The 25,115-nt window shown below is 41.2% G+C and overlaps 2 protein-coding genes across 4 annotated transcripts in view; one reads left to right on the forward strand and one right to left on the reverse strand.

Moving 5' to 3' along the window:
- Positions 1 to 25,115, forward strand: part of LOC308084610 (alpha-N-acetylgalactosaminidase-like) — a 443,273-nt gene that overhangs the window by 4,483 nt on the left and 413,675 nt on the right. The window lies entirely within an intron of this gene.
- On the reverse strand, positions 37 to 23,157 carry wdr26a (WD repeat domain 26a). Of its 3 annotated transcripts, none has more exons than XM_080426938.1 (14): positions 22,331 to 23,157; positions 20,783 to 20,882; positions 19,899 to 19,955; positions 19,331 to 19,458; positions 18,032 to 18,129; positions 16,940 to 17,096; positions 15,319 to 15,469; positions 14,304 to 14,444; positions 14,029 to 14,148; positions 13,081 to 13,226; positions 12,440 to 12,518; positions 11,792 to 11,921; positions 4,443 to 4,637; positions 37 to 2,810 (listed from the first exon to the last, which is right to left on the reverse strand). In XM_080426938.1, exons 1-14 carry the CDS (start codon positions 22,705 to 22,707, stop codon positions 2,788 to 2,790), a joined length of 1,902 nt encoding a protein of 633 aa, XP_080283064.1. In that variant the 5' UTR covers positions 22,708 to 23,157; the 3' UTR covers positions 37 to 2,787. The 3 variants fall into 3 exon arrangements, with proteins under 3 accessions (XP_080283064.1, XP_080283063.1, XP_080283065.1); XM_080426937.1 differs by having other exon boundaries at positions 19,331 to 19,467; XM_080426939.1 differs by having other exon boundaries at positions 15,319 to 15,457; positions 19,331 to 19,467; positions 22,331 to 23,156.

Raw genomic sequence — 25,115 nt, forward strand, 5'->3', positions numbered from 1 at the left:
CTAATGGAGAGGAAATCATGAGGTCTTGAGGCAATCAGATGAAAAATACAATATTTATGATTCAGGAAAGTTGTAAATCAGTCAGATTTGACCCGAACACTGCAGGAGGGTTAAGTAGAAAATTTGAATACTTCTTCCACCCTGCATTTTAATACAATACATACGAGTATACTGTACCAGTTTCCCTTTAATGTCTTTTATACAGGCTGTCTATGGCCACAATAGCCTTTTTATGCATTATGGATTTGAATTTACATTTCTAAACGCTGGTATTCGTATTTTGGGCATGTCATTATAGACAGAATGTTCCTTATTTCAGATTTCTAAATATTTCAGAAAGTGTGTTAATATTAGCTGCTTTGCAATGTAGGTGATCTGCAGTTGCTCTGGATAGAATTGTCAGCTAAATGGCTACAATGTAAATGATAAAATATTATTTGCCCTTCCATACATAACAATTTGGGGGCGAGGGACACAAGAATCAAACAATTGCCGTTTTAAAACCCTGAATGCTTTACTTAAAATATGCATACATAACACTTCTCCTACACAACAATACATAACAGTACAATCACTTTTTTTGTAATAACACATTTAAATGCAAAAGAAAAGAGGAAAAAAAAAGGATTCTTGCGAGCCTCGCTGCAAACAAATAGATCTATTGGCTTCTCTTTTTTTTTTTGCCAAGCCACCTTATAGCAAGGAGAGGGGAACACAAGAAGCCCCCAAAATACTTATAAGTAAACAAATGAAAAACAAAATAAACCTGTATAAGCAGAACCTAGAACAACACCACATCTGTGATTGCTTTTAGTGTTTGATTCATATTGTCACGTGTTGTTTTTTGTGTGTGTACATCTACTTATGTGTACCACTACTGTGAGAACTGAACTGTATGTTCTGTAACAGATTAAACATGACCTGCTGGTTTTAGCGGGATGGCCTTTGGGCAGGACCACACCTGTATATGCAGGGGAGATCTGTGACACAGCAGAAATAATGTTCTGTGTGTCGTGTGTGTGTGTGCACAGTCTCATAATACATGCCATAAACATACAATTATACAGCACATATTATACATAAAACATCATATCAGGCAGGGTTTGTTTGCATGATTCTCCAAACAGAAACAACAATTTGTACAAGATCATAGTCCTATGATACACTTGTGTACAAATGTGTCCATTAACTGTTACATGGCAGAATAAATCCACTGAACTAAAATGAAACAAACAAACGCAGCGATAACATGGAACAAAAATCGATAAAAACAAACTTTTAAAAGACATTTTATGCCAGGATAAATCTGAATACATAAAAGGAAAAACACACCAATCCTGTAAAAAAAAAAGAATAAAAGAAAAAAATACAATTCACCAAAGACAAAACAGGAACATAACAGAATACAAATACGAGATGTGGTGAGAAGGAAAACACACTGAAGGCAAGGAGAGCATGTGGAGGTAAACCCTATATACTTTGTTGACCGGGGTCCCCCAGGAGTCTGTAATTGGTCCCCTCCTTTTTCTTTTTCCCTCTACACCAAATCTCTTTGCCCAAAAATAGCCGATGTACAGTAACAGTACAAGCTCACAAGGCGTTGCGATGGGTTGTGAGCCTGTAGATCTGCTACTTTGGCCTATTACATGCCCAGAATATGGACGCTATAGGGCTCATCATGAGGTTAATGGTGACACAACAATGGTTGACACACAAAACCAGATCAGGGTTGAGGAAACCACACTCAAAAAGGGAAATGCAGCGGTGAGGGTTTAACAGCCAAGTAAAACGGATAGAAATAACTCCTTTCAAAATTTAAACTTCTTTTCCACAACAACAGTTTTCTTATATAATCTTAGAAGGCAGCTAACCACTGAACATGCTTGAATAGGTATAGCAAGAGGACATAACACGGTATCCGCCACAGCATAAATCAAATACTATTTAGCCATGAAGCAGGTAAGTCCTATGCATTCCTATGCAACACGCCCGTCAAATAGAAGATCTCCAACCATAACCAAAAAGCTCATATTATCCGAAAAATCACACTTTTTTTTTACTTGTAAAAAAAGAAAAGGGGGGGGGGGGGGGGGAGGATAAACTGACAAGTGTTTCCAAGATTCTCTTCGGTGGGTATTACATCCAACTAGATCAGTTCAAATTCCTTCAAGTCCTTCAGTTTGCAAAAATCTTGCTCAAAAACTTTCAGGTGGTGGGGGGAAAAAAATCTTTTTTTCAGCTTCCTCAAACAAGTATAGTTGAGCGGTTTCAGAGGCAGCACTGAATAAACTAATTAAAACAACTGCGCCGCAAATACCCTCCACCAAGCACTGCCACTCGACAGCGTGTAACTATTCAATGCACTAATAATGAGAATAAATAATATCATTGATAATAAATAATAAAAGGTGGAGGCAGGTGAGCATTGGTGGTCCTAGGAGTAGCTCTGTGAGAGACAATAGGTCCAGACACAGGTGGAGGTGCAACATCATACGTCAAGATACTGCAAGCTACACAGCTAGGAGGTGCCACAGGTCCCAAGGGTGTCTGTCTGCTGGTTGGCCGTGGTTCCATTCAAGTGATTTTTTTTTGTTTTGTTGTCTGATATCTTGGTTTGACATCTTGGCCCCCAGCCAAATTAGCACCAACTGGCCCAACCTCCTGGAAGCAGCTCTCAAAACTGAAAAAGTTTTCTTTGCTTCATTCATTCCAGAGTCTAATAAGAGTCTCAATTCTCTCTTTTTGACTTGAGAAGTGCAGAGTGCCCTCGTGCTCCTGAGGTCACCATCAGCTGTCCATGCTGCAACATTCTGGAGGACAGAGCAAGATTTTAGTACCTTTATTAGAAGGATAAACCCCTTGAGATGCATCATCTCATTTTCAAGGGGGTCCTTAGCACAAATGAACAAGGCGTACAATACACAAACAATACAACAAGATACATCCATGCAGACAGACAAGACAAGAGCTCTCCCAAAGCTAGCCGCTCCCACCCCACCGATTCAACCCATAGGTAGCCAAATTCATATGGAGACATACCCATTAACACAAGAAAACCATAATAAAGTACAAACCGGTACAGACATGCACATGCAGTAACATGCAGCAACATGCTCAAGAAAAGCAGGGTACAAACATTAACATTGGGATACAACAGTATATCCATGCACATGCACCTTAGAAAATGGATATCAATTCATTAGATACAGGTTTGTAATAACAATAGTTAGGAACAGGAAGTGTTAGAAAGTGAGTGAAAATAGATTATTTAAACACATTAAGGGAGGTGATTGATCTAAGTGAGCTTGGTAGAGCAAGTACAACATTTTAAGTACACTTTTTTACATTTACTCAAGTACTGTACTTAAAAGGTAGGGTAAGTGATATTTTTGGGTTAAAACAAAAAGTTTTTTTTTTAAAGGTTAAAGCACTATATTCTGATAGTAATCATTGCTATAGAGTGTTTGTTCAGTAACAGGAGTCTCCCCGTCTCTCCAGCTCTTTAATAAACAGAAAATACATTTTCTGGTAGGTGTCAAAATCTCAGCCAATCAGGAGAAAGTACCCATTTCTAAGCTTCATTTTTATAGTGTTCCAGTTCTAATTTTGCCTGCTCATTTCTTAGTGTCATCACTTCCAATTGCACTTGTTTAATCTATATCCTGATTGAGTTCTCTATCCTGATTGGATAAAATTGGAAATGAAACTGAAACTGAAACGAAAATGCATTTTCTGTTTTATAAAGAGCTGGAGAGACATGGAGACTCCTTATATGGACAGGACACTCTATAGTAACGAGCACTATCAGAACATAGACCCATTTTGCAATTATTTGAATAATTGCAAATCACTTACCCTACCTTTAAGTACAATTTTGACTTCATTGGAGTACTTCCAATTTTCAATACTTTTACATCTCAAAGGCAAATATTGTACTTTTACTCCACTACAATTATTTGAAAATGTCAATTACTAGTTATTTTGTAGATTTTGATTATTATTACAAAACCACTTCAGACCTATATATATACTTTGGCAATTTGAAAATAGCCCACAACGCGTCACAAAGCGATGTGTTGTAGCGACGTGTTGTGAGCTTGTAGATCTGCTATTTTCAAAGGATTTCTATACATTTTATACATTTGAAAACTGGTGAACATTCTGCATAATGAGAACTTTTACTTTTGGTACTTTAAAGTACATTTTGATTCGTCAATACCTTTGTACTTTTACTCAAGTCAATTCTGAATACCGAACTTGTACTTGTAACAGACCATTTCTACAATAGGGTATTGATGCTTTTACTTAAGTAAAAAATGTGAGTACTTCTTCCATCACTGACTGAATAAACGGAACACACTATGTAATGAAGGCTGTTCGCTAACAGCTTAAAGAGCTCTTGCGGGCGAATCACACACACAGTAATTTGTGTCAATCAATACCATTTAGTCCCTCGGCGTCCTGGACGTCCAGGAACGGGGCGGGCCCCCAGATGCGGACGGTTCCGTCGTCTGAAGCGCTGGCCAGCAGACCGGGCAGCACAGGGTTCCAGCTCACGCAGTTGACCGTGCGGGTGTGTCCCGTCAGCTCCGCGATGGGCAGCTCACTGCGCCTGTGCCAGATGTAAACTTTGTGATCTGTAGGAGGAGGGGTGAGATAATACCGTTAAAGCAAAATAAAATCTCACGACTGAAACATTTTGTATGGCCAAGTCCTATTATGCGATTAGTGAAATGGTATGACAGGAGCCCCCCACTAGCTCTGTTTCAATGTTTCAACAATTAACCCGTTCGACAAAATGTCTTCTAAATCCTTACAGTAAAGAAAATATATATATATATATGTTGCTGTCAATGGTTCTCAAAGTTTTTCATGTCAAGGACCCCCAAAATGATATGTATATGGCCGCGGACCCCCATCTCAAAATATTTTGTTCCAGGGACCCCCCAGAAGCAAAGATTTGAGCAATTATTTGCTTTAAAAATATATACAGTATATTCAAAGACTTGCCCAAATTTAACAGATTCTTCTAAAATAGCAGATCTACAAGCTCGTAGCTTGTATATGACGGGTACCCGCGTTTGACGGGTGAAAACGGGTGAAAATGTTACTTTGATAAGATCACGGGGACGGGCGGTACTGAACTAATCGCGGGCGGGTATCATTTTATTGTGAAAATCAGAGAGCACTGTTTCCGCCCAAACAACGTCACTTGTGTAACTTAACACAGCACAACTGCATGGAGCACGCTGGTCATCTTAACTGACAAAAACACATTGAAAATCCTGTTAAACCTTCAAATTAAAACCATCTGACGACGTAAACAACGACACCTGTGTGCTGCGTAGATGTGCGTTCGCGCGGGTGGCTTAAGCTCGCTCCTCCGTCTTCACTTGATTTCTGTACGAACCTGACCACTGAATGTAGTGCTGTTGTTGAAGGCTGCTATCTTTTTCAACACACTTTTCAATAGGATTTACATTTTACTCTGCATGTAATCACGGGTAAACGGGCGGACAACGGGTCGTTTATTTGACGGGCGGGGCGGGTCTGGTTCGTATTTTGAAATAATCACGGGTGACGGGTCGGTCTAGGGATCTGAGTATTGACGGGCGGGGCGGGCGCGGGTTCTCAAAATTGGACCCGTGCAGGACTCTGCTCTGAGGGTCCCTGGACCCCACTGGTGTAGATGGTATCATAGCATTATGCAGTTAGCCCCAATACAAATGTGTTATCTAACCATAATATTTTAACATGACCGTTTCTTTGGTGAAATCGTTTTAGAATATTTAGATATTACAGTTTATTACAGTTTATTATTTTTTAACTAAATAACTTTGAAGACTTGCTAAATAGTTTAAAGAGAAATCTACACTTGATGTGTGATTTTAAAAAGAGAAGGTACTCTTCCTGGGTCACTATTGATAAGGGTGATCTGTAAACCACATTGTATCGCCACGGAAACAGTTAGAAACACTTTAATATTGGCTACGAATGGACATCCCTCTCCACTCAAGAAAGGTCTACCTAAAAGCCAATTTTACAGACTTTAGTGGACTTTGTTATTCAACAGTTGATTATATAGAAAAGTCTGTTAATATTAAATCCAGGTTGCTCCAATGGGGCTACCCTAGTGAGTGGATACAGCACGCTTTTACAAATCTGATCTACTGGCAGAAAAAAGGGAAAAAAAACCTTCTTGGCAATTGTCTCCAGAATCAACACTATTATTTCCCTCACTTAAAGGGACACTTCGCCGATTTTGCAACCAGATCTTATTTTAATGAAGTTTAGGACTCAAGAAACAAGATCCTGTTTTTTTTTGTGTATAATCAGGTTTTTTTAGATATCTAGTAATCTTCGAATATATCGTGACGTTATTTACGTCACGACCATATGGTCTCATTCCTTTCCGCACTACATGTTGTCTCGACGCGTCTCAGTCAGACCAGCTCCAAAGACAGCCCCAAGGGGTGTCCGTAACACACAGTTCAACCTTCTTTCCCCACTCGGCCACTCCCATTAGCTGCGGCCAGCGGGCAACCCCCCTTGCAGAGTGAGGCATTACTTTACCTGAGTTATCTTCTGATAGTTGTACTTGAATGTTGACATGAAATAATAATCCTGTTTAGTGTTTCATAAGCGCAAGCGTAAAAAATAATAATAATACAGCGTGGAGTGGCGGCGCTGGTAAACAAACACCGTCGCGAAAGGCTAGGATCACAATACCAAGGATTCGACAGTGATGTCACTACTATGCGACACGGAAGTAGAACTGCATAAAGATACCAAGGATTTGTCAGTGATGTGACATCACTAACGAATCCTTGGACATATATGTAACTAGATGAACGTGTGCGAGGTACACGTTCTTCAGCCAGTGTTGCCAGATATTGTGAGAGAAATAAGCAAACAGGTCTATGAAAACAAGCTCAAAAGAAGATAACTAGGCCAAGAGCACTTTACCTAGACATGGGATATTATATATTTGAAAATTGCCGATCTACAAGCTCACAACGCTTCGCGACCCATTGTGAGCTTGTAGATCTGCTATTTACAAAAAAATCTTGAGGGGGAAAAAGTGCAAAATGTGGAATATTTTTGACACATATTTGTTAGGGGCTCCCTGGCACAAATTATAATTTCAGATGGGGGTCTGTGGAAAAATACATGAACATGTTTGAGAACCACTGGTTTAAACAACAATCAAAACATTTGGAAACAAGACCAAATATCAACTACATTTTAGAAAGAAGCCGCTTATAATAAGCAGACATGGCAACACTGGAATGCTGTTTGTATGTTGTTGTTGATCACACCCACATGCAACCTCCCCTCCCCAAGGAGGGGCAGTGCACCAAAGCATTATGGTCATTGTAGTAATGCAGCAGCCCAGTCAAACCATAGTCAAACCATAGATTTCATTATTTTTCTGGCCATAGGGTGCAAATTTTAAATTGTGCTACTGTTATCTACTACAAATACTATTACCATTGAGTGATTGCAGTTTCTTCCAGGGGTGAAATGCTCCTTTAAGGTCAGTATTTAAAGGTAGGGTAAGGATGATTTACTTTGGTTAAAATAAGTGTTAAATAGCTCTATATTGTGATGGTACTCATTGCTATAGAGTGTGTGTTCAGTAAAAAGAGTCTCCCATGTCTCTCCAGCTCTTTATTAAACCGAAAATGCATTTTCAGTCCTCTCTCCTGATTGGCTTAACATTTGTCACCTACCTGAAAATGTACTATATTCTGTTTACTAAAGAGCTGGAGAGACCCCTGTGACCGAACAAGCACTCTGTAGCAATGATTACTATCAGTTTTACTTATATTTTACTACTATATTCTAACAAAACAAAAAAATTAACCAAAAAATATCACTTACCCTACCTTTAAGCACATGAATTCTAGCAACCGTATTCTACTGTTAAAGGGTCTACACCATGAAAATCACTTTTTTCTTGGTTTTTTGTATTTTTTGGGGTCCCCAGTGTCTCTTGTACCCCAAAAAATGTTTTTTTTTAAAATTCAGTCATTCCTTCTCATTTCATGGATTTCCAGAATGGGCGTGTCTGAACAGGCAATCTCAGAATGGAAATGTTCATGATGTCATAAACATTTTTGATGGCAAACCCAATGTTAAATGAAAAGTGCCCGAATTGCTCCGAAACTTTTTCTACCCCCCCTAAGTGGGGGTCTACGAACAAATACTTCGGGCTCGGATTTTGGCTCCGCCCCCCGGAAGTGGGTGAAACAGGCACCTCAAACACTTGGTGGAATTGTTCAAAAATGTTCAAAGTGTTTTTTTTTCGATTTTGTATTTTTCTTAGATGCTTCTTTTTATGCAGAATTTTTCCATTTTTTTTTTTTTTAAATAATTTTTTAATAATTTTTAATAATAAAACAGACAGAATTGCTCAGTAGCCCCCCCCTGCCCAAGAGGACGTTTTGGTATTGCAGCTGAAAGTGCTGTATAAGCCAGAGACAATTGACTTGGGATGAGTATATCTGAGTGATGATTTAGGCTCAAACCTTTTGAAAAAGGTTTGAGGGACATAGACCATATGATATTAAATATCAAATATTTTTTTTTAAATTCATGGTGTAGATCCTTTAACATTCATAAAAAAATTGCCCATCTACAAGCTCACAATGAAGCTTCTAGATCGGCTATTTTCTGCAGAAAAAAAAGAAATTTGGTGTAGAGGGGAGAAAAAAGGAGCGGACCACTTATAGAGCCCTGGGGGACGCTACGCCAGTTAACAGAGTATAGGGTTTAACCGGTTGTACCTTTTACAGACAGACCCTGAACTTTCACACACTTTTAAAGCTGCTCCACTCGCTCTTCGTTAACAAACAAGATGGGAATTTGAGAGATGTATTGGTTCAAGTGTCAGATGCAACCCACTCAGACACTCCTTGCCCTACTTCCAAATGGCAACTTGTTGGACGTTGCGCTCACTGCCACAACACCATTAGAACTACTGTTGTTATCATCATTTAACTGGGAAGAAATTCCCTATTAAGAGTAACTTTTCATGACCCGGACGGTTGGCATAGCGGTCCGGGCACCTAGGCTGCATCAGCAGTGTGTCGCGGGTTCGAATCCCGATCCCGACGACCTTTGCTAGGTGTCACTCCCCATCTCTCTCTCCCCATTATCTGTCAGAATACAGTATACTATCTAATAAAGAAAAAAAAGTTACTTTTCACATATCGATAACCTCTTATCTCCACATTTTATCTTTTTTTCTTAAATTATCGCCCTACTTGATCATACTACAGTGTCACACTAAAGTATCAAAAGTAGCAGATCCGCAAGCTCTAAACGCTGTGCGAAGCGACGCGTTTCACAGCTCTTTCTTAACACATCGGGTGCCAAAAACGGTCCGGACCGTTTTTGACCCAATTTTATTTTTATACGTGGGGCCCACGTGGGGCGCTCTAACAAAACTTTGGGATCATCCAAGGAGTTTCTGAGAAGGAGAGGCCGGATGTGGATCCATGTCAAAAATCCTTCCGGTCGGCCTTTCCAATGTTATCTCCTTGACTAAAAGCTTAATATCTCCATTTCTTTTTAACGTGGTGGAAGCGAGCCGTTTTCGATCGGCGGTCACTCTGCAATGGAGGATCGCGTTAGAAATATTATTGTTCCAGGCGTTAGTCGGGACCCTCCGCCGTCTCGCACGCACGCTTTGTTTACATGCACTTCCGCGTCGGGGCTTCTACAGCACGAAACGTATCAACATAAGTGGATGGAAGAATAGCCGGCACTGAACGTATAATATTTGAATAAACCTCTGGCACCCAATGTGTTAAAACATTTCCTGCCATTGACGGAGATCTCCGTCATTTCAAATCCAAGCGTTGACCGCCATAGACCATATTCACACGGCGGCCATGTTTCTATGAAGTCAATGAAAGTAGCCACCCCGGGTGGCAGCACTTTCAATGTTAAATTCCAATATGGCCGCCGTGTGAATATGGTCTATTGTAGAGCTCAGTCTTTTCAATTTTTTTTTTGAAGATTCCACAAGAGGGCGCTCTAACACAAATTAGTAATGATCCTAGGACCCTGAAGGAATGGACGGATGTGACATCATCCCAAAAAATTACACTCCCGTCCACTCCTTCTTTATGGGTTTTAGAAAAACACTCCTTTCTCTTTTTTTTGTGAAAAAGGCTGTTATTCAACAACCGACCGGAACAAAATGGCCGATCGCGGTTACAAAATGTTTTCTCTGGTGGATAGACCAGACCCCCCCCACCCCCCAGACATGCTTTGTTTACATCCACATCGCGGCTCCTGTGGCGCTCCAAAGATCATCATTATAAGGTAAAAAAATATATATATATGAATTAATTAATACCTGGCAGGGAATATGTTAACAGATATTATGACCTCCTCCACGGTCACTATGTTTGTGGTCAGAAACCTTTCGTCTCTGCACTGCACTCTAGTGAATGTATTGCTTAACAACCATGCCAACGTGAAGGTAGCACGGAAGTGAGCAGAGTGGACACAGTTACTTCGTTTGAAAGAGACGTTTATTTTCTTACATAAAGGGAGTATAAATGGGCCTTCAGTGATGATTTGCTTGCCTGCTATGATTGTGCTAATTGATTTGCTTGGCTCCATGACTGGACACTGTTCTCCTGTTCTACCTTGTTTGTTCAGATGGCTGACGAAAGTCAGTTGAGTGAAACGTATCAATACAATTTTATGTAAGTGAAGGCAGTGTGCAAGACGAGGCTAATCACTCTTAACATTATGCGCTTAATCAAATTAACTGTGTGTATGTTTAGATGTACTAGTTAGCAAGTATTGACAACACAATTGATCACTCTGTGCTTGCTCTCTGGTGTCCTTAAATCAACCGGACTCATATTAATTTAATTATTTGCAGCCGTTTGACTGCATTACGGAAATCTTTCCACTTTAGTAGCAGTGAAAGAATTGATTACTAGGGTTAGGGTACAAGAAATAATACCCGTCTAGTGTGAGACAAAATCCTGGCCAAGCTCAGGAGTGTATAGAACTTATATAGATATATACGTGCATCAGTTGATGTTTTATTGACTGAAAACTCTGGGAGTGGGAGTACCAGTGACAACCAGGAACAGACTGGGTGGCGGAGAGACAGAGGAGGGGCGGGAGACGGCGACCCGGGATGGAGAGGGTTGAGAGCCCAAACCACATCTTCCGTGAGGAAGAAGTTTTTGCTACAGGCTGCGGTGAAACCTGCAGGGAGGGTTTAATCCATCAAGGCAGAGTGAGATGTTTGTGCCCAGCAGCAACGACGACGACGCAACGCACAGAAAAGCCTCTACTTCTGGTCAGACGAGGGAGGAGCCAGGCCTGGAGCCAAACCACAGTGCCTAGAGCCGACACCAGCTGCAAAATCTAAATTAAACTGGCCTGGCATCGGCCGGACTGATGGCGTGGATTCACGTATTCCATTCACACATGCCATGTGTGAGTGGATGGTCTGGCTAGTGCCAGGCTAACCCTAACCCCCAATTAGCACCGTCTCTAACTACCCCCAAGAGACAGTGTGGGCAGTAGCATGCCACTTGGACACAGGCCGGGGTCTGATCAGCCTCGGTCGGGTCGCCTGGAGGAGGGTGTCTGTCGCAAGACCCGGAACACACAGTGACTCCAGGTAACAACACTGATGATGTGTCCAAGTGCATCAGTTGATGTTTTATTGACTGATATAGCAATGAGTGACAGCAATGAGTAAAAGTCTAACTATGTGGTTAATAGAAAGCTCCCCATGCAGAGGCCTTGCCTTCACTCCCGCTGGCGATGAAGTCTTCATTGTGTCCTCCAAAGCAGGAGTGGATGGTGTAGAAGCCCTGTGTCACTCCCTGATACTTCCTCACCAGCACACGGTCCTGCAGATCCCACAAGTGCACTCCCTAAAAGCAGCACAGAAGACAATAGTTTAGCCAGCTTCACAGTGACGTTAGGGGCGTGTCCACCAAGGCGTTCAAAGGGAGCGCTGTGTATTTACGCTATGATGGAAACACCAGCAGCGGGGATGTGGCGCTGAGCATCCATACTGTGCTGCGCGTTCATGTGTGGCATTTTTATCTGGTCGCCGAGAGTTTAAATATTTTCAACTCTAGGGCATTTGGCTGAGAGCATCTTGCATTTTCAGCTGGGGGGAAAAAAATCTTTGGTGGACATGTAGCCTTACTGTATTACTGTGTTATGTGAATCCTTTTATTGTGCAAAATTCTGTTTTGTAACACAATATAACTCAATTCTGAGAATTATTATCTGTCCGATGTTGTAGAACAAATGACTGGAATGCACAACCAGACGAAATGATGGCATACATACATACTGTTTGGTACAGTATGTCCATACATACCCCCAGTTTGAGAACCAGTGCCATACGTGATAGACGTAAACCCCATACAAGCTTGCTCACCTGAGTAGCGACATTCAGCAGAGCCAACCTTCCGTTCTTTGAGACGGTGAAAGACATAATGGGATGGTCCTCCTGCACTCTGTAACGGCACAACATACAGTGTCAAAACATGAAGACGCACATGCTTGTGCTTAATACCGCTGGTCTGGATAGGGTCATCGTTAGAACCAGACCGATATATTAGCCATTATTTGACTTTTGTTTTTAACAACATCAGTATTGGCAATTATGAAGCCAGTGTGTCCCGATTTCTAACCACCTTCAACCGTCATTATAGGCAAAGGTTTTTAAAAGATGTGAAATGTTTTTAAAAATATCACATCTACAACCTCACAATGTGTATCGAAGTGTTAACTCTAACCCTAACCCGGAAAAAAACATTTATAGGGTTTAAGATATAAAATAAAATAAAGTTCAGTTTGTGTTTATATTTTTTATCCATGAAAAAGGTTATTTGTTTTTATTTTTTTGCTAGAAAATGAAATATTGTCAATTAGAAACTTGTTATAAATGTAGCACTTTTGACAAAATGTTGGTCAAACCGTCAGTAATCAGCACCGGTATCAGCATCGGTCACGCTCTAATCATAATCAGACAATCATATTTATCGTTGGTTGCGGCGGCCGTGCGATTTGCCTCACATGTTTCTGTCCGTGAGGTCCTCGAAGTTGTAGCCACGGATCCTCTGGTGTGTGTCTGACGCCAGCACGGTCTTGGCATCATTCAGACACCACAGACACTGGACGCGCACTCCCTCCCACGAGTCCAGCAGGTTGCCGTCCAAGTCCTGGGCAGCGGGACAAAAACAAAACAAACACAAAAATCACTCAAAACACATTACTAAGCAGTTTGAATCATCATATGTCCAAAACTGTTTTCAGGATTCAAAAGTAGCAGATCCACAAGCTCGAAACGCTACGTTGTGCGCCGTGTTTTGAGCTTGTGGATCTGCTACTTTTGATACTTTTGTGTAACGCAGTAGTATGATCAAGTAGGACGTTAATTTACGAAAAAACACAAAAAGTTAAAATATGGAGATATGAGGTTTCTGGCCGACAGCAACGATATAAGAATAAAAAGAAAATAAACGCTGGCACACTGAGGACTCCAATATGACGGATGCTTTATTGCAGTCAAACGCTGGGACGTTTCGAGCTAAAAGCTCTTCCTCGGGCAATAAAGCATCGTCATATTGGAGCCCTCAGTGTGAATGGATTAAAGCTAAATTAAATCTTACGACTTAACATTTTTGTATGAGCAAGTCTTTATATATACGATTTGTGAAACAGTGTAAAAGGAGTCTTGCTTAGCTTTCTACGTTGTATTTTCTTTTTATTCCTGTACTGATCGTCGCTCAGCACCTGCCCAACTTGGGGTTTAGGATCATGTGTGCATGTCGTTTTTCCTTTTTCATGAATCATCATACAAGTCATCATACAGTATAAGTCATATATCACTACCAAAGGAGAGATAGGTAATATTACATTAATATACACAGAACAAATACACTATTATGAGCTTTATGGAAACGCACATCACCACACTATCCGGGCCAGCAGCCCTTAGAGCTGTTCAAACAGACTACTCACACACTGGTAGAATTGGCCTCTCTGGCCACCCGTGACAAAGCGCTTGCCATCTGGGTTCCAGGCCACGCTGGTCAGGCTGTCCTCGTGAGACTGGCTCATCTTTGTCCGCAACTCCCCCGTCTGGGTCGGCAGAGACAAGAGACGCAGGGGGAGGGAGATGAAACCAGAGCGGAATTTACATCCTTGTTGCAAGCAGCAAAGTGGCTATTAGTTTCAATCCACTGTCAGAATCTGGGCTAGTATGCATGTCCTGTGTTGGCTATAGGGTTACCTACCTGCACATTCCACAGCCACAGCTCGGAGCAGTCGTCAGGGCCGCACGCAATCAGATATGCGTCATCCGGGCTCCATGCCAGGTATGAAACACCGTAGGCGTGACCCTCCAGAGTCTTCATCAGCTTCAGCTGGTGGGTTTCCTGTCAGTCAATGGGAAGAAACCAGTGAGTGAATCAGGTCTTGTCATATGCTTTACTTTGACACTCTGGCACTTATTAACATTGATATCGTCTCTGTCGGGTGGAAAACCTCTTATGTCCAAAACTGTTACTCTTCAGGATTCAAATTCAAAAGCAGCACAAGTAGCAGATCTACAAGCTCAAAACGCGTTGTTTCGCGCCGCGCTTCGAGCTTGTGGATCTGCCTACTTTTGATGCTTTTGTGTGATGCTGTAGTATGATAGGGCAGTGGTTTCCAAACTTTTTCATGCCAAGGACCCCCAAAATGATATGTATTTGGCCGCAGACCCCCATCTAAAAATATTTTGTTCCAAGGACCCCAGAAGCAAAGATTTGAGTTGAACAAAAATACACAATGCACACATTTTTCACGATAAAAAAAAAAACAGCAGATCTACAAGCTCGTAGCGCAGCACTCGCTATGAGCTTGTAGATCTGCTATTTTTGAATAGCCAAAGTATAAAATATGGTTAAAGTAGTTGAAATGTTTGTGACGCTGCATTAACCAGGCATGCAAACAGCCCCGAGGTGAAAAAGGTGACAACATGTTGTTTTCTTTCGGGTCAGGTGTCACACAATTGCCCTATTTGGGTTCAAAAAGGTGACTGTAGCTGAAAAGTGACACTTTTGCATGTCTGATTAACACATTTTGCTGGGGACCCCCTGGTACCCCCCCAAGGACACACTTTGAGAACCAATTAATTAATTAATTTAAGAAAAAACTCAAAAAGTTAGAACATGGAGATAGGAGGTTTCTGCCCCGACAGCAACGACATCTATATTGATATTTACTACTTTGAGTCATAACTCATCGTAATGAAAGAGAGTTGCTAACCGGGTCAACGTGCCAAATGATGACTGTGGTGTCTTTGGATCCCGTTGCCAGCTTGGTGCCATCGTTGGAGAACTTGCAGAACCACACCTCGTTGCAGTGCTCGGTGAGGATCTGCTGGGTGTAGCAGGGGAACTGTTTCCTGCAGATAAGACTGAAAAACGTGAGAGGGGGGTGGGGGGGCAATCCAGGCAACGTTTCTGCTTTGTCATTCATGCAGCCCACACTGAAACAACCTTGTGAAGTGCAGCGATCAAAGTAGTTAAAATAGATGTTACAGTACAGAGCAGCAGGAGCCTCGCAGCTGGTGGGGGGGGGGGGATAATTGTCAAGAAAGGGCAAGGACATTGGAGGTAAAGAAGAGACGGGTCGGGAACGTGATGACAGCACACACAACCAAATATGGACAGATTGTAAAGGAAGCCAAGAGAAGAGAGAGAGAGAGGGAAGGGTGGGGTGGGGGGTATCAGGGACTTACCAATTCAGTCCGGGAACACATTTGTCATTTTAGATTTCTTTGGCTATTAAAAAATAGCAGATAGACTAGCTTGTAGATCTGCTATTTTGGGGGGGGGGGGAAATAGTGAAAATGTGTGCAAATCTTTGAATATATATATGTTTTAAACATTTGCAACTCAAATCTTTGCTTCTGGGGGGTCCCTGGAACCAAATATTTGACAAATGTTTGCTTTAAAAAATATATATTCAAAGATTCACAAATAGCAGATCTACATTTTTCTTAAAAATGTTGCATGGCCAAGTCCTGATGTGCGATGTGTAAAAGTAGCCCCCCCCCCTACACACACACACTAGCGCTCTGTTTCCTAAACAATTAACAAAATATTGAAAATGAAGTTTTAGTCATATTGTGCCTGCTGTTCTACATACTGCATAACAGGTGAATAAATCACAGATTGAGGCTTTAACCTTTGCTTTCATGGAATAGCTGAGACCATTAGGCTTCTGAACATATTGCTAGTTTGACCACTGCAAGTGGTCTAATCTTAAAATAATAACTGAAAATAGCCTACTGTATCTACAAGCTCTCAATGCGTCGCACTGGCATTGAGAGCTTGCAGATCGGCTATTTTTGGTGCATGACATGCTTCCATTAGAAGTCACACTGGCTTCTATGGAATCCAAATGACTGAAATTAGTCTTGGCGACTGAGAATTTTAATCCATTAAGACCGGGAACACATCTGTGTCATTTTAAGATTTATTTAGCTATTCAAAAATAGCAGATCTACAAAGTGCTGCGCTATGAGCTTGAAGAAAAGTTGTGCAAATCTTTGAATATATATTTTTGAAAGCAAAATGTTTTAACTCAAATCTTTGCTTCTAAAAATGTTTTCTAAATTGTAACAGTATGTTGCTACATCAGTGGTGCTCCAACTTTTCCATGTCAAGGACCCCCAAAATGATATGTATTTGGCCGCGGACCCAAAGCTCAAAATATGTTGTTCCAGGGACCCCCAGAAGCACAGATCGGATTAATATATATTTTTTTGCATGCACTTATGAGCTTGTATTTCTGCTATTTTTGAAAAGCCAAAGAAATCTTAAAATGACAGATGCGTTCCGGTCTTAATGGATTAATCCATGGGGAACGAGTGAGTCTTTACCTGCTGCAGGCGTGGTCCAACAGGAGAGACACAGAGTCCAGGCCACTGTCCAGCTTGGTGTTGTGGTAGAGGCAGCGCTCTCGCTGGAGCTCCACCGCCTGTCTCAGTAGAGTCTGTAGCCTGCGAGGCGGCAGCATCACGGACGGGGGCAGGTATGCTGGACAGACAAGAGAAGGGTCACATTCAGACTGTTATTCGGACTGAAGTAGACTGAAGGTGATCAGGGTTTTTGCTGTTAGGGTACCTAGGCTTTGGAATGCTCTGCTTGAGGAGATTAAGAGTTGCAAAATCACTATCATCTCTCAAATCACTTTTCATAAAGCACATTCATAAATTCATGAACATTCATTTGAATTCTTAACATATTAGTTTACATGAAGCAAATGCAAAACTATTGTAATGAGTGAGTGTGTGTGTGTGTGTGTGTGTGTGTGTGTGTGTGTGTGTGTGTGTGTGTGTGTGTGTGTGTGTGTGTGTGTGTGTGTGTGTGTGTGTGTGTGTGTGTGTGTGTGTGTGTGTGTGTGTGTGTGTACATATGTCACTCTACCACAATAACTTAAATAACAAAACAATTTGATGTCACAGTAATTTGTAATAAAAATCACAGGGGCAATTGGAGTATCCACCGCCATTCAATTGGATTAGATCCAGTTGTTTGTTTGCAGGTTTCATCAAACAAATGTCTTCTTGTTAACGAGAGTGGTTTTGTGATGAAAGGTCCCACACACACACTTTTTCGCATGCAAACATGTTGTTGGTCATTTCAGAGTCAGGGAAATAGGGCTTATGTTCCCCTACACCTACAAGAGATAGCATTACTCCTTACTTTAAGACATTTGAACGAAAAAATAATAATTTCTTACTCTTAGTCTCTTTAAGTCCTGTATAAGGCCTTATTTGGACATAAATCAATGTAATTACTTTTTGATAATGTAATACTAGCGTGGACACCATGTGATTCATTGTAACTACTATTATTAAATCAATATGTTTGTCTGGGTTATCTACAAATGCACACAGTCAAAGCACTGTCAAAGCACATAGAATGACATGAAAATAAGAGCTTTACTCTGCATGTAAAACTATACTCACTTTGTAACTTGTCTAGGAGCTTGGTACGGGACACAGTGCCTTTGCCTTCCCATTCTGCTTTGGCTCGCAGGTCCTCTGCATGGCTGCACATCAGGTACCTTCCAAGGAGATGACATCATCTTTAGTCACCAACACTGTCTAACAGCAGCACAGACCTACAGCTACTGTATAACAAACAACACTGGCCAGCTCAGAGGTCAGTCAAGGTCTTTGTTGACATTACACAACCGCATGTAGGCCTATAGGCTATAGCAGTGGTTCTCAACCTTTTAAGGCCGCGACCCCCTAAAATAATCCTATTCAAACTGGGGACCCCCCCAAAATAATCATATTTGAACTGGGGACCCCCCAAAATAATAATATTTGAACAGGCAACCCCCTACCCTGACAAGCACTTGGAAGTGTAGGAGTTGAGGCATTACATTTAGTTTGACTCGGTTCCACAGATAAATATTGTGAAAATAGCTGATCTACAAGCTCACAATTGTGAGCTTGTGAGCGCTTTAACATTTTTGAAGTGGGACCTCATCCAGAAAAGATGGGAACCACTGTGCAATAGCATATCAGAAAAATGTAAGTCCTTAAACAAATCTATCAATATAGAAATGTATTTCAATGGTAATTCAACAAATGAACAGTGGTAAAGTCCAGATAAAACGGCATGTTGAGAGTATCTAACTTCCGTATCATGACAGATTTCCAAGTGAAACAGGGAAGTCATAATTTTGGCGGAATTTGATTTCAACGACTGAAAAAGTGGGTGTATCATAACTAGAGAATAGCAGCCATTTTCATGTCAACTTTAACACATTCCACGCCAGAGTTTAATATCATAATGTACTCACCAGTGCCAGCGATTTATTGTTGTTTTTTTTCACGTCGCCACAGACCTCGCTAAATACCTTAAAATCGCGCGTTCAACTGTTTGTAGACACACAGGGTAGCTGTGCGAGTTGCCCAGAGAAGACCGTTTCGATCGGCGATCGGCCATTTTGAAGCTACAGCGGTTTATGTTAAACAGTGATCAGCGAGAAGAAAAACAACAACCGAGAAAATTGAGATTTAGTTTCCGCTTTAGAGCGGAGGCGGGTGGGAACGAAAATCTCCGGATACGGATATTTCCGTTTCCGGGTGTGCTACAATGAAATGTGAACCTGCGAGTAAAAAAAAAAAAAAAGACCACTTCGCGTAGATCTACGCGACTGGCACGCTGCGCAATTATTTAGGTTCGCGTAGATCTACGCGATTGGCACGCAATGTGTTAAAGACTTTGCATCAGGTCAAGGGTTTGCAGTTTACCCGCTCAGGATGTGGATGCGCTCTGTGTTGTACTTGAGAGGAGTGAGTTCAGCTCTGAGGACCTGCAGAGCTTCCAGGACCTTGCCGTCCTCCAGGTACTCCAGGTACTTCTGCTGCAGCAGCAGGAACTTCATACGCTCCAGTGAGTTAAAAGTGGAGAAATGCAAGATATGACAAAATGTCAATTCAAACATGGAAGCTGTCATGATATCAACAGCTGAGTGTGTGTGTGTGTGTGTGTGTGTGTGTGTAAACTTGGAATGCCAAAAAAAGCAGCTTAACGGCTTGCAAAATTCTGTGCAATCTCTTCTACAATCGGTAGCCACCAAATATGGCGAAGGCGCCGTTGCTTGCACCCCTGAAGGGTGTGTGTGTATTTGTACCCCTGAAGGGTGTGTGCTGTGTGGGTATTTGTCCATGATTCGCTGACTGTACATTTTTACAGCACCTTGTAATATGTGTGTCCTTGTATTGTATCTCTTATATGGACATAAATAAATGATTAAATGTGCGTGTACGTGTACGCGTACGTGTGCGTGCGTGTGTGTGTGTGTGTGCTTCCACTTACCACGATGGCGCTTGGTGAATGCATCAATGCTTTCAGCTCATTCAGGTCACTCTCAGCCTAAATGGAAAGAAACAAGAAGTTCTTTAATTAAAATAAATTAAGGCAGGTTACACTGTTAATTAACCTATAAATAGCTTGAAGCAGAGTCAGTGACAGAGATTGGGAGCACAGTGAATTATACATCAACTAAAAGTGTTTTTGTAACATGAAACCCATATGCCCCCTCTCTACCCCTCTCTCTGTAGGCCTAAATGTAGTGCCTGGGATTTATAGATGTAGAATAGGGCAAAAGTGTGTGTGTGTAACTGGTGGAAATTAACTAAGTGCATGTACTGAAGTACTGTACATAAGTAAAAAATAAAAAATAAAAAAAGGTATTTTTACTTTACTGGAGTATTTCCGATTCTCAATACTTTTACTCCACTACATCTCAGAGGCAAATATTGTACTTTTACTCCATTACAATTATTTGACCATTTTAGCTACTAGTTACTTTGTAGTTTTCGATTATTTTTACAAATACATTAACCACTTCAGCCCTATTTAAACTTAGGTTATTTGAAAATAGCCGATCGACAAGCTCACAACGCGTCACGATGCAACACGTTGTGTTCTTGTAGATCGACAATTTTCAAAAGATTTGTATCAATTTTAAAACTCACGAAATGGGACATTCTGCAGAGCGAGTACTTTTACTTTTGGTACTTAAAGTACATTTTGATGCCAATACTTTTACTCAAGTAAATTGTGAACACCGAACTTTGACTTGTAAGAGAGTATTTCTACATGGCTGTATTGATACTTTTACTTAAGTAAAACCTCTGTGTGTGTGTGTGTGTGTGTGTGTGTGTGTGTGTGTGTAAGTTCAGGTGACTTGAAATAACCTTGTCCCACTCTCCCTCCATGACATGATTCCGGAACTTGGTGGCCGAAGGATGCTCCAGTCGGCAGCCGGACTCCTGCATCAACAGGTCCACCGTCTGGCTGTAGGACATTATGAACAAAACAGTGTTTCTCAACCTGTGGGGGACCGTACGGATACTGCATGCGGGCCCCCAAATAATTGGCAAAACACTATTATTAAAACCCATTAAGACCTGAGGCCGATTCTACAAAATGCCTTATAAATCAGTAGTTCTCAAACCTTTTTGTAATTCAAAGATTATTCAACATTTTTCAAACATTTTCAAGATTTATGTACAAGCTTGCAGCTTACAAGCTTGTAGATCTGCTATTTTTGAATAGCCAACATATAAAATCTAAAATGACACAGAAGCTTTGAATAATATAACATTAATTAAGAACGTTTTTGAGATCTTCAAATGGGACCTGATCCAGAAAGGGTTGAGAACAACTGGAGTAAAACATTGATTTTACATGATCCGTGAAAGCCTCAGGGCTCGTGATCAATTTATGATACTTTGACTGGAATTAGAAGAGCTCTGGTGTCATCATTTCTCATGAATCATGGGCATGGCTCACATCAAAGTCTCAGTGCTCATGATCAATTCATGACACTTTGATTGGAATTACAACTGGTGTATTATTATTTCATGAATCATGGCTCAAGTCTTCGAAAACAGATCAATAACGTCACTGTGTGTCAGTTATCTGCCAAGTAGGCCCTTTTACTAGCCTTGGAAGTCTTGCATCAAGGCTAGCCCTTTAACAAAGATTTAACACAAACAAGCTACTTTTCAACACTGTTGCGACTGAGCTCTAAATTTAATATGATCCCCCAGACTATGCTAAATACCACAGTCTATGATCGTGAACAAAGACAGTACAGTCTCTGGACACCAGGTTCTAACACAATGGCGTCTATTTACGTTTTGTACGAGAGAGACATGTCATGACATGTCAACAAGGCTATTGTAGACATGTTCAACACGACGAGTCCAGTGATTGGGGATTTGAGGACCGTGATTAAAAATAATTTCACAGCAAATTTGGCTGTGGTGGTGATGATGACATAACAGACAGGGGCCGAGTTTAGTATTAGGAGGACTTACTTCAACCCAAATCGTGTAGATGTTGTCCCATCAATCTAATGACATTCTATTTTAGGACTTACTTTTAAATCGTGTAGATGCTGATCAACCTGATGACATCTTCTATTATAGGACTTACTTGAACCCTAAATCATGTTGTCCTATCAATCTAATGACATTCTAATATAGGACTTACTTCAACCCTAAATCGTGTAGATGTTGTCCTATCAATCTAATGACATTCTATTATAGGACTTACTTCAACCCTAAATCGTGTAGATGTTGTCCTATCAACCTATATAAGGGCCGAGTATTCTAGACTTACTTCAACCCTAAACCGTGTAATGTTGTCCTACAGACAGGGCCGAGTAATTAGGACTTACTTCAACCCTAAACCGTGTAATGTTGTCCTACAGACAGGGCCGAGTAATTAGGACTTACTTCAACCCTAAATCGTGTAGATGTTGTCCTATCAGCCTGATGACATCCTCCTCTGACTGCGAGAGACGCTTCTTCTTCTTCACGGTGTTGTTGGCATCCTGCTGGCCACGGTGCTGTTGTTGGACCCGGGCAGCAGCAGAGCCAGAACCCGAGGTTGACACTCCGTTGTTGTTGTTGTTGACGACGACAGAGTTGCCATTGTTCGAGGACGTTGTTGACAGCAGCAGCAGCCCGTTGGAGTGACCAGCCGCCACCGCCGCCGCCGCTGCTGAGGCTCCAACGGTCGTCGACGACGACGACTCGCCGTTCTGCGAGCCGTTGTTTCGGAGTGAGGACAGCTCTGAGTCTTGATCCTGTCCTGCCCCGTTGGCCTGCATGTTATTATTATGATGTTAATGTGCGTGACAACCGCAGTATAGACCGAGAAGAACGACGGGCGAATGTGGGAAAAGTTACTTAAAAAGCCCCCAGAAAGAACGCGACCGCAGCAGCCAGACAGAGAGGCCTGCTGACCCACTTGATGCAAAGCACCGGGCTCCCCTGCGCTCCTTCTGCGGCGGAGCGAGGTGTTTGTTCCGCGGTGACTACACTGCTCCTTTCACCCGGAGGTTTCCTCCCCGAGACGGTGGAGGGGGGAAGCAGGGGGCCAGAGTTAACACGACGGGGACATTTTGGGAGGATGACGGTCGAAACGGGGGGCTGTCAGCCGTGTATAAGCGCTGTGTGGGCCGTTTTGTGTTGCTGTTCGCTGAGCTCCTTCCTCTTGTTATTGTTGCTCTTCAGACTAACAGCTGCTGCAGACCCATTATGGAGATACGCAGTGACGTCACCGGAAATTCCGACACGACTTCTCGTCCGGGTGGCCATAGCTACGTAAAAGCGCTAGGTGGCGCTGTTTGACTTTGCTCTTCTACGTTGTGAGGTCAAATAAGTGAATAGTGTTACAGTTAAGTATACAGAAGCCTATATAAAGTTCATTGGTTCATAGTGTTGGTGTAAAAAGAGACACAAGGAAAAGTCTAAGCTTAACACCAGAAATGACCCCCCCATCCTTCGATGAATTGAGTACAAAGGACCCCAATGGAATTGGAAACAAGCCATAGGCTTTCTTGGGTTTAAAATCCTCTTAGCAGACCTTGTATTTAACTGTACTTTCCTGTGCTTTTTTTTTGCAAACTGCTGATAAAGTATTCAATCAATCAATCAAACCCCCAGTCACCAACTGTTTACTGTACATATTTTGTTATTATTATTTTGTATTACTTTATTACTAGCATAGATGATGTTTTGCATATTATAATTTTTTGTCTTTAAATGTCTCGATGAATTGAATACACAGGACCCCAATGGAAATAAGCCCTCAGGTCTTTTTGTGTTATCCTTTTATCACCTTAGCAACAACTATCTAGGACAACATTAAAAACCAGTTATTCGGTGAGTCATTTGCAGCAGAGAGGGAGTAAACAAGCACAATTTTACAACTCAAACAATCACACACACACACACACACACACACACACACACACACACACACACACACACACACACACACACACACACACACACACACACACACACACACACACACACACACACACACACACACACACACACACACACACACACAAAATGAATGACTGTACATATTTATCCATACTCCCACCCACTGTGTAGCTGTGTAGCTGTAATATATACAGTGTCAGTCTCACATCCCATATTACTGATTATCATTACTGATGGTGATGATGGATTGTAAAAGGCAAGTTTATATGGCACATTTAAACAAGGTAATTCATTGTGCTTTACATAAAACATTAAGCAAAGAAAATACATAATATTATAGAAGGACATTTGAATTCAGTAAAAAGGAAGAAAAAAATAAGTTCAACACATATCTCTTTCATAGGAAACACCTATTCAGGACACAGCTAGAGCAAAAAAAAACAACTACAACACAATAGTAGACAAATGAAGAAAAAAAAATGCAAATTAGAGAGTGAAATATTATAGAAATTATTCTCCTGCGCGGTGCAGGAGAATAATTAGAAAATCTCAATAAAAGGCTGTGGCTAACAGAAAGGGGTTTAGCTGATACTTATGCCTACATTTATATCTATTACTAGTTAATTAGTGCTACAATGACAACTGAATTTCCCTCATGGGATAAATAAAGGTCCCTCTCTCATTATAACAAAAGGTGACCGTGCCTTTGCAATTAGAGCCCCGACACTTTGGAATGCCTTGCCCGAGAAGATAAGGCTTTCTGAATCTGTGCACCGTTTTAAATCCCTTCTGAAAACTCACCTTTATAAAGCTGCTTTCAACCCCCAGCAGTCTTAATTTTAATGTATGTTGTTACTTCTTATTATTGTGATGCATAGTGTTGTGAATTCTTCTGTTAAGCACTTTGTGACTCTGTTCTTTAAAAAGTGCTATACAAATAAGGTTTATTATTATTATTATTATTATTATTATTATTATTATTATTATTATTATTATTATTATTATATTGTAGCTGTAATTGTTTTGTCTAATTTCCTTCATGCATCCAGGCCTCACTCTTGGTCCAACTCTGCACACTGTGTAGCACAGTTGTGTCCCAGAGCAGCCAGTCTTGCAGCTTCATTCATTCAAATAATCAGTCAACTACTGTACTTTATTGTCTGTATGAAAATTGGTTTTGCACCCTGTCACTGTCTCAAAGTATGTATACTGCATTTCTGACGGTTTAATGATATAACGGTTAACACACTCACAGTAAATGACATGCTGCAGTATCTCTTTC

Source organism: Gymnoscopelus braueri (genome assembly GCF_963280865.1).
Source record: "Gymnoscopelus braueri genome assembly, chromosome: 4".
Lineage (NCBI taxonomy): Eukaryota > Metazoa > Chordata > Actinopteri > Myctophiformes > Myctophidae > Gymnoscopelus > Gymnoscopelus braueri.

Bases quoted from the DNA above. Each gene is read 5' to 3' on its own strand.
- wdr26a (XM_080426937.1), bottom strand. From the start codon at position 22,707: ATGCAGGCCAACGGGGCAGGACAGGATCAAGACTCAGAGCTGTCCTCA. The intron at 11,922-12,439 runs GTGAGCAAGCTT...TGCTGCTTTTAG, and splicing joins TGCTGAATGTCGCTACTCAG to GGAGTGCACTTGTGGGATCT. The intron at 4,638-11,791 runs GCAAGGCCTCTG...CTCCTCCTACAG, and splicing joins CATCGCCAGCGGGAGTGAAG to ATCACAAAGTTTACATCTGG.